Source organism: Amyelois transitella, chromosome 12, assembly GCF_032362555.1.
Source record: "Amyelois transitella isolate CPQ chromosome 12, ilAmyTran1.1, whole genome shotgun sequence".
In the NCBI taxonomy this organism is placed as follows: Eukaryota; Metazoa; Arthropoda; class Insecta; order Lepidoptera; family Pyralidae; genus Amyelois; species Amyelois transitella.
In genome coordinates this window covers 6,315,776-6,326,214 of record NC_083515.1, presented here as the reverse complement: position 1 = coordinate 6,326,214, position 10,439 = coordinate 6,315,776, and the positions used below count along the sequence as shown (strand labels likewise).

General features: G+C 34.5%; 2 protein-coding genes across 2 annotated transcripts; one reads left to right on the top strand and one right to left on the bottom strand.

Annotated features, from left to right (window-relative positions):
• Positions 1–2,743: 2,743 nt before the first annotated feature.
• Positions 2,744–8,861, top strand: LOC106142684 (TM2 domain-containing protein CG10795). Its single transcript, XM_013344549.2, has 4 exons — positions 2,744–3,260; positions 3,429–3,510; positions 6,081–6,246; positions 6,607–8,861. Exons 1-4 carry the CDS (start codon positions 3,023–3,025, stop codon positions 6,727–6,729), a joined length of 609 nt encoding a protein of 202 aa, XP_013200003.1. The 5' UTR covers positions 2,744–3,022; the 3' UTR covers positions 6,730–8,861.
• LOC106142683 (evolutionarily conserved signaling intermediate in Toll pathway, mitochondrial) lies at positions 7,555–10,321 on the bottom strand. Its single transcript, XM_013344547.2, has 5 exons — positions 9,730–10,321; positions 9,283–9,509; positions 8,658–8,865; positions 8,142–8,264; positions 7,555–7,806 (listed from the first exon to the last, which is right to left on the bottom strand). Exons 1-5 carry the CDS (start codon positions 10,112–10,114, stop codon positions 7,637–7,639), a joined length of 1,113 nt encoding a protein of 370 aa, XP_013200001.1. The 5' UTR covers positions 10,115–10,321; the 3' UTR covers positions 7,555–7,636.
• Positions 10,322–10,439: the final 118 nt, after the last annotated feature.

The window sequence follows — 10,439 nt, the reverse complement described above, 5'->3', positions numbered from 1 at the left end:
AGTTTGTGAACTTCCCATCCCCTTATTATACAGATACCGACTAACGAACCAACTTTATTACTTCACTCGTTCTGTTATCTAATTAAATTGCTCATAAGTTTATTATAAACTTTTAATAGCCATCCCCTCAATACCGAAAGCTCTCTTAAACAGTAGGTAGCGTAAAGTAGCAACACTACCGATACCAAGACACATCGGCACCAATGCCAATCAAATTGAATGCAAAGCCTAATCTTGATTACCTATGGTTTTGTAAAAATAACTTTCAACTTTCAAAAACGTTCTTTATCATTCCGAGGCTCTAACTACAAAGAAAAATCGCAAACTTATTCAATAAATCCCATCGCTCATTAGTAAAGTGAAAAAGTTTCTCGTTGTAGAAGTTTTCGAACATCGCATGCTCTCATTTACATTCAGACAACTCTAACAAACCCGTGGTCCCGTGGATGCGGCCAGAGTTCCGGCTAACTCCGATAACGAATCAACTTTCTATCGAATTTGCTTTTGAAAATTTTAATAGATAAGTAGTTACGCCAAAGTACACGTACTTACTCGACCCATTCAGTGAAGCACATACTTAAATGAGGTGGAGACTGAAACTGTTATGTGACCGTACCTATGGTCTACAAACTACCTCTACAACCTACGATAAAAAAAATATATTCGAGAGATTAGATGACAGGACTTTTCATCTTTGTACGGACACCAGAAATAAATAAAGAGTCCGTTCTGTCAACGAGTGGTAACGTGTGAAGAGCGGCTGAACCCCCAAAAAATGTCTGTGATTCAAGACCAAAATGTTTGAATAAGTTGAACCACGCAGTTCAATATTAAATCGGTGGAATATCTACCGTTACCACACACTCTGTATCGATCCTTAGGTCCACAGCCCGCCTGAGACCACGGTCCGGAAGAAGGAAGGTCAGGTTATTACAGGGACTAGGTACTTACCGGTTGACTTCTGACTGTTGACTTGAGAACACAATTCAGTTGACTGACTTTGTATTTCTACAATTTGTCGTCCCTTGATCGTTTTTTCGATCTAAGAGTGAATCAAAACAGCTGGAATAATGTCCTCGTTTTTAAAATAAAACTAGGTTTTAGTAAAATACTTAATAAAAAGTAGTATATGCCCTTGCCTTGGGGTCAACTCTATCTCTGTCGAATTTCACCAAAATCGGTTTAGTGGTTACGGCGTTAAGACAGACAGAGTTACTTTCGCATATTCAGCTCAGCTGTAATTTCTTACACCTTGAGGTTGCACATTATAATAAACTAGCTGTGCCCGCGACTTCGACCGCGTGAAATAGTTATTTTTGGCATCATTAAAGCCCTCAAGGATGAATAATTCCCCCGTTTTTTTGCACATTTTCCATTATTTCTTCGCTCCTAAAAGTTGCAGCGTGATATTATATAGCCTAAAGTCTACCTCGATAAATGGTCTATTCAACACAAAAAGAATTTTTCAATTTGACCCAGTAAGTAGTTCCTGAGATTAGCGCGTTCAAACAAACAAACTCATCAGCTTTATAATATTAGTATAGATAATGCCCCGTCCTATACACTAATTTGGTTATTTTTCACGACCCATAAAAATCACAACTAAAATTTGAAATGATTTATCGGTTATTATACGACTATTATTAGACCTATAATGTACCTATAATCTCTAAGTACCTATAATAAATAGTTAGGTGTCTACCTAATCTAGAGCACGTACTTAGGTACAGCAGGTTAAAATCCGAAAAATAATGGAGATAGTCGGAGAGTCCGTGTATAAATCTTCCTCAACTCCAACTGTTGAAATATGCAACCCCCTAACAGCTCTCATCCAGTCATCTTGGAGTCCCTTCATTTATTTTATTTTTAGGTGTAACTACTAAGTACAAAAAAGACAAGTGTGCCATGCGAGAGTGATAAAGTGGCGTCTGACGAGCCAATGTGAAGGGTTCTCAATTAATATGAACAACGAGACATGAGTGTCTATGTGAAGGGCTCTTTATTTTTATCGTTTTACATTTTACAGGAGGCACGATGTGCGAACGAACACGAACAAAACATTTGCTCTTTTGCACGAAATATCAATTGATATTTCTCAACTGAATTTCTTACTCTCAACATTTTCATTTCATTCAATTGTGTTTTTTTTAGGTATGTATTTTCCATGGTGGTGATTTCCTATACTGAGGAAAAGACTTGGAAAACTAGGTATACATTAATGGTGATGGAAAACCTTTATAAATAAAATTATGTATTCGGTAAATTTAAAAATATGTTATCCAAAAGGAAGGCGAATTATCTAGGTTTTTTCCACTTCCTTGCCAAATTCATACATACCTACATATAGTCACGTCTATATTCCTTGCGGGTCAGACAGAGCCACCATTCTTGAAATGACTGATAGGCCAGCAACCTGTCACTATTGAATCTCAGTTCCATCATAAAGCCATGCAGCAGAACGTGGCCCTTTCAGACTTTTTAAGGCTGCTGGATCTGTCTACTCCGTAATCACTAATAGACGTGACAATAATGTATGTACATGTGTACTTTAACATGGGTGCTTTTATTTGCGTCATCTTGTAAAAAATCAACTTGACAATAAAATCATTGGCAGTTTGACATTATATAAATATAGTAGGTACTCAGACCTAGTACCTAGAATTTTTTTAATTTAAAATTCTTGACATAAGCTGACAAAATGACAGCACGGTAGTATTGTCATTGACTGACAGAAGTATTACAACCTATGATTACAACAGTCAGTTGCTCAGCAGTTCAGTGGTGTGGTGAACTGGCGATTTCATTTGTATCTATGTTGATTTCCTTTGTATCTATGTTGATTTCCTTTGATCTGATGAATTTTGATGTGATGGGTTATCTATCGAAATCCTGTGGTGTTATAATTTAGTTCTTTGCTCTAGTTTAATAAATCTATATATTAAATAGGATATAAAATTTATATGTTCCCTTATCAAATGTTACTAATATAACTTTATAAGTATTGTCTTGGTAAACTTTAAAAATGTTAGTTATGTGTCGAAAGTGGTTATTGCAAATCTCTGTTCTCTTAATAACAACCGCAAGAGTAATCGATGGTTCTGACGAACCGAAGAGTGACAAAGAGGAGGTGGACTGTAGTACGCTCAGATTAGGACAGTACATTTGTCCAGATCCTAGTTTAAACCAAATAGATCCAGATACGCAGCAGTATAGAGGCTGTACAAAAGGAGAAGTGATACCTTCGGAAGGAGAAGCTTTGGGCAAGTTTATATTAAATTTTACAAAAAGCTGTTCATTACTCAAGTTTTCTGGTTATGAAACAGTTGTTTTTTCAATGTAATTAGACACAAAAACATGAAAATTAGAATTTAATTAGAGTTAGTTTAATTAAAAATGAATTGTTTTCAAAATGGTGGTTTTCCTTTCAGTGCAATGTATTGCTGCAGATGGTATAATTTGTCAAGAATCAAAGAGTTCTTCTTTCAAAAAGAAGCTCCCTTGTAAATGGACGTAAGTATTATATTTGGGTATTTCTCCAGAAACTGGTCCACTTTCATGCGAAATCTGTCTCATGCAATTGCTTGCTTATAACTTAAAATGACTTTATTACAATAATAGGCATCTACTTGGTCAACAATAAAAAGTAAGTTAACTGAACGTATTTCCGCTATTTTAGGATTTATTGAGCTTTTTCTGAAAAATAGGCACAGGGGACTGTTGCCTACGACAGGGGACTGATTTTTGAAATAAAAATACCATGTAAGTACAAAAATATAGTCTTCTTATTAATATAAAATACTAAAAACCTTACGTATCATGTTATTAAAGATCATAGAAACATTAAATCAACAGTATTTTATATGAGCTCTTTGTTATTAACAGTCTTAATAATAATTTTACTCTCACTACAAATCTCACTTGAGTATCATTTAATATCACATTAATTAAAAGATGTAAGTATACCTCAGACTTCAGAGTCTTTCTCTTAATACTTAGTAATCTCTAAACAGTCTCACAATCATTCATCTGCTATGAAAATATCTAGTATTTTTCACATCTGATTCAACTGTTATTGTTTTTCAAACACACTTGAATCAAATTTGTAAAAAAATCAGTTCCCTTTCATAAGCAAATTAGGATTAGGCAGTTTCTCTATGACTTGGTCCATTGCAACATCCGCCACATCCATTTGATCAATCCTAAATGTTTGACCATTTTTATCACACAGTTTTAGGAAGGTAACACTCAGTTCATCTTCTTCTTCATCAATGGTGTCAACAACGCTCACATATCTGTATTCCATATTTTTGGTAGGTAATTTGGCAAGGATGTACCTAATCACCAGTGTTGAAAGCATTTGCTGTTCTGTTCAGTTCTGTTGCTACAGCAACAGAACTAGGTCCTGCGTCATTCTCTGTTTCTGAATCAGTGAACACATCTTCTACACAAAGTTTTTGCTTCTGTTCATACAAGTTTTATACCCGAAGAATTATTGAATTTTCCGGTAACTTAATGCACTTTGAGAGTACAAACAAAATTCATAACCTTGGATACTTCTTGCTCGATTTTTGTCAGCAACATCACCTTTAGGTGTGGCATTTGTAAAGAATCTGATTCTTCAGACTCTGTAGTGTTTTCTCTCATGAATGCTGTGGCAATGTTTTTCAATTATTTTTTCTTATTACGGTAGTTGCTGCATTGCTCTCTCCACTTCTTTTTTACTTCGCGGTGTTCACGAGGAGTCATTTTTTCTACAAACTTCCTAGTTCCCTTTTCTTTTTTCTTTAGGTATTTAATACGTTCCTTCTCTTTAAGTGCTTCCCGTTTCTGTGGATCGTTTTTCATATGCTCATATCTCATTCGCTCAGCTTCTCTTTTTCTTTGTAAAATCTCTTTCCTAGAAAACTTTTTCTTCCTCGGCGCCATACTGTACTCGTAAAACAAGCGTTAGACAGTCCTCTGGAAGGAAAAACAGTCCCCTGTTGTGTGGCGGGGCAGGGGGCTGTCGCCAGGGGACTGTTTTTTATTATTTCATTCAGAGGCCGTTCAAAATTTAATTGAGTTACGTTATTTCCCATTACTCATGGATCATATATATTTTAAAACAATATAAACTACATAAGGTATCAGTAAATTAAATAATAATAAATGATAAAATATTCTTACCAGAGGACTGTTGATTTCAAGGTTATAGTGCGTGCTTCGCAGATGGACGCGTGCATGGCACTCAATAAAATGGCGTCCGGAAGCTAATGGCGGCATCTGCGTTAACTTCAGATCGGTTGTGTTTCGTTACACTCAAGTATGGCATATATTGACCTTTTGGAAAACGTGGCGCGTAATTTAAAATATGCACAGGGGACTGTTCACGAAATACGGAGACACATTTTAATTTTATTTTTTGATGATTTTAAATTATGTTTGTAATAAATAAGCATTACTAAAGAGCCATTGTTAAGTTTTGTTTGAATAATTAAACAAGTTATATGATTTCTACTGATATTGTCTTAATTATTTAGCTTTTAAGTGAGTATTCTGTTATGGAGACACCCCAGGGGACTGTTTTTTTAGCACTTTATGATTATTTTTTTAGTAAAAATAATTGTTTTAATGAGTGATTTACTGCCAGTAGGGATAGATCTGGGCATTAACTTTATGAGTTACTATTACTTATTACATAATCTATACCTATTATGAAAATATTGACCTGAGACAGCGAGTGGACCAGTTTCTGGAGAAACACCCATTTATACATTACTTATTAATGCTAAATCCGATTAAGCGAAATGATTTGATGAAACCTTTTAATGGTTTATCAACAAATCAATGCAACACCAAACATCCTTAGCTATCGTTGGTGTTTATTTTACTACATTATGACTCAAGTTTTGGTGATTAACCTAAAAAGCATGCCTGTTCCAAACAGTGCACAGGTTCAAATCAGACTATGGCTAATGACTTTCTAGGTTTACTTTAATACATGTGTTGATTTAATAGTACCTACAGTGGGCCACAAAGAATGTCATGTGTTATTTTGTTGTAACTTATGTTTTTATTGTTATAAATATTTCTCATTTCAGAAATGGGTATTCACTGGAGATAGCACTGCTACTGTCAGTGTTTCTAGGAATGTTTGGTTTGGATCGCTTCTACTTGGGATACCCAGGTATCGGCTTGGCCAAACTGTGCACTCTGGGATTCATGTTCCTGGGGCAACTTCTGGATATTATTCTCATAGCTGCTCAAGTAAGTGTGTTTTACACATTTAATTATATCAATGCATTTATGATGAATGATATTTGTATTTAATCTTCATTATGAAAAATCTTGTCATAAAATTGAACTTGAAAATTCCTTATTTGGTTAACAGATTGTTAGAATGCGTCTTTTAAGAAAGAATTTTGAGAACTTTCCATGAGGCCTCAACAAACCGACCTGAACCCTAAACAATTTGTTATCACATTTTTTATAACTATATTAATAATGTAAAATAAAAATATCCAAGTTGGATGTTTTCTCTTCACCTCTAGAGAGGAGCCTGAGTTGCTCCTGTAACCACAATTCTAGAGTGGGTAAGTTTTTAATATACAAACATTACCTTTTCAGGTTGTCACCCCATCAGATGGATCGAGTTATGTAATCCCATACTATGGAGCTGGAGTCACTGTTATCCGGAGTGACAATGAGACGTACCTGCTCCCTCAGGCTGACTGGCATAACATCACCTGACAGTGGGGCATTATCTCTTTCGAGGAGGATGAGGACTATGAGTGGACATAAATATATCAAAAATGATATACCACCAAAAGGAAAACTGTGTTCTATTATATTATAAGTTATTATAAGTTTAGACATAGTTTCATGAAAGTGAGATTTAAAGTGCAGTGGCTGCAGTGATCTCTTGTTCAAATGACGTTCACCTTTAAATATGTATGTTCAATTTCAGCGATGTGTAGGACATAAATTTAAAAAGTAAAAAGGTAGGTACATATGTACATATATTCACATCTATACCCTTTGCGGCGTTTTAAGTAACAAGGAAAGGCAATCAATGGTGGAATGTAATGTAGGCATATCTCTGATTTAAACTGCTTTCATAGTAATCAAAAGCTTTTTACATTAATGTGCTGGAGTTGGGGCTCATTAAGATGTAAAAATAGATTTTTAAGGCACCACATATTAGGTCTATTGTAAGTGTGTAAGATATTGAAATTATAAAAAATGCTCCTATTATCTTATCTCATCCTGTGATATGAATACAATTTTATATATTCCAAGAATATGAAAGTATATAAAAGTGTGGAGGGAAAGGTCGGAGTGGGAAGACCTCGACGAACGCATCTTGATTAAATTAACGACGTCCTAAATTTTACTTGTATATTGTATGACCACTTAGGTTACCTTCTTATTAATTATTTCCAAAGGTGTATTGTTGTTATGTAAATATCTAGATTATATTCATAATTCAAAAGAAAATGTACATATTGTTTAATACATGCAATGCAAATCTAACTCTCAGAGATTTTTTAATTATTATGATGAGTAAAAAGAAAATTAATTTAAACAATGAAATATATATAATTCACCTCTATATTAAACAATTTAACAAGGTATAGAATTAATTTGTACGTTAGCATTAATTTTTTTCTTTTCCCTCGTCTTGTATGGCCGGCTGAGTTTCTTGCACAGCAATGTCTGATGGAGGTGCTGTCAGTGTAAATATCACAGGAATACTTGATAACACTGGGTTATCATTCTTTTCTAGTAATCTAATCCATGACAATAAGGAATCACGAGATGAAGTGCCTGAAAATAAGAAACTGGTTTAAATACATCAAATTAAAATCATGATTTGTTTATAATAATAACTTTTCACAGTGGTGATGTCATGGCTATCAGCTCTAGGTTATGGGAACAGTGCATCATCTTTTTTGTGGTTGCTCTAGGTGGCAACTAAAGGAGACATTAACAAAAGGATGGTGGCTTACACTGGTTCTAAACACATTAAATCCTGAAAAGAGGGGATGGCTAAGGCTAAGAGGTTTAATATAAATTATATATGGAACAAATGACACAGATGAGAGGTCATCGTCTCATTGATTTAATTCTGAGTTTAAGAAATGCATAGACAAGCAACTCACCTGTGGCACAGACTGATACTATTGTTCCATCGTCCTGTTCATGTAATGTGTTTCTTATTGAGGGTAGCTTTGTGCTTCCTATAAACCCGGGAATACCAGAAGGTTTCTCAATGTTGGATACATCTGGAAATAATTATAAGTACCAATGTACTTAATACAGTTTTTAGTGATAATACACATTAACAAAGTATTTTTAAGTAACTAAGTATTTTGTTTTGTGATTATAGTGCTCATCTATTTCTTACTAGCTTTTGCCCGCAACTTCATCCATCTTGTCTCTTTTTACAACAAAAAGTATGTTAAGTTTTTCTTAGGGTCAACTCTATCTCTGTACCAAATTTAAAAAAAAAATAAGGAAATCACAGTTACTTTCCCATTTATAATATAAGTAGGGGGAGAAGTACATAATTTCCTTACAATCACAAAGGGTTTCATTGGCTCTGGCTGTATGATAACAACAAAACTTCTTTGCAAGAAAACGAGAAAAAATTTCAATGCATAATGACAATAAGTTACCATCAGGATCAGTGTCATCTTTGATTTCTGGTCTTATTTTTCCAATAAGGAGGAAATAATTCACTGTTTGGTCTCTCAAGTAAACCATATAGGGTCCTTTCACAACAAGTGGTTCATCTTCAGGTTGCTCCGCTAACAGCACCTGCTGAGCTCCACTTTGAGCGCTGACAATCCATGTCTTGTCTAATGAGGCCTCAATTTCTTCTGTCTGACAAATGAAATATTTTAATGACAAAATAAACTAGCTGGAATCAATAATGAATTTAATAAATTCATGACACAGACCTGATAATAGAATTTACTACAAAATTGAAACTCTTCCCCCCTAGCATGGCATCTATTATGCCTATTTTATCATCTGAAAAACTATTGCTGTCAGGTCGTAATAAAAAGTGAAACAGAGGTTTTAAATATTCAACTCTCAACATTTTTTTTTGTATCAAAACCCCACTTTCTACAAGCAATACTTTCTGTGTCTGGCAACCTATCAGTCATATTTGTTTCTGCTTTTAATTACACAAAAGCCTTAATATTTTATCAGCTTAAAGTGTCAAATAGAACAAAAAACCAAATATACACACATTGAAAAATGAAAAATATTTGTGAGGGAGAGAATAATTTTCACCTGCCAAACTGAAATTCTAGTGTCAGCATCAACAGATGTGATTCTCTCAATAGCAAGCTTGGCCAGTTCCAGTGTGTCATCGGGCAGTTTATCAGGGAGATACCAAGGACTGAGGTACTTGAATTTAGGCATCCAGTACATCATTCTCCAGAACTTTCTTAGAGGTATACCACGACGTCCAAATACATTAAGCAACATTTGCTCCATTTCTGTGTCTGGCATTACACCTGTTGAAATATAAAAAAATATGCATTTAAGTATAAGTAGGTATACCACATGATGTAGAATAGGACAACTCCATATCTTTCCCATAGATGTTCTTAAAGGCAACTAAGGGAAACTTAGGATTCTTCCTTATACCTGCAAAGAAGATTCAAATAGTTACACGTTGCTAGCCCATCGCCTATTTGAATCTCAATTTCAGCTAAACAGAGCAGTTGTACTTACTGTTATCCTCCATTTGTTCAAGAAGATCCACAGCACATTGCTGTTGCTTTGGATAGTGCATAAATTCTGATTGGAAAATATTCTGTGGTATGAATTTTCCCTTGGGCAACACGTCTACAAGGGCTTTATAAACTTCCAAATCTTTTTGAACTCCAAATTCTTTCATTCTTGCTAGAGCAGCATAAATAAATTCTACATGTCCTCTTCTCCTTGTATCTCTCTCTTCAAACATTTTTATAACCTGAAGATAGGTTTCCTTGTCTTTCTTAACTTTCGTAGAAAAAGGGTCATATATCGCTACTTTATTATCAGAACTTTCCCATCTTCGAAAAATAATACGCGACGGTTTCGTCTGTAAAATATTTCTCAATATTTTTGTAGCCATTTCAGGTTATGTTTTCATATTACATAAGAAATATCTTTAGACATGTAAATACAATGCACTATATCCTTAAATTCACGGGGTATTCCGCTGTTTATCAATTTCATTTAGAAAATACCATATTTTCGGTTTTGGTTGTATCATGAAATCCTTGCAATTTATAACTAGCTAGGTAACTAAACTATAGTTTTTGTTTGAAATTGACGTTGACAGATACTAAAACTACGCGTTGACATTTATTTACTGCAAATAAAGGCTGCAGTCTGACAACTGTCGGACTTACTTTCATTCATTTCATTCAAACTGCTTGGCGAGTTGGCGGTTTATT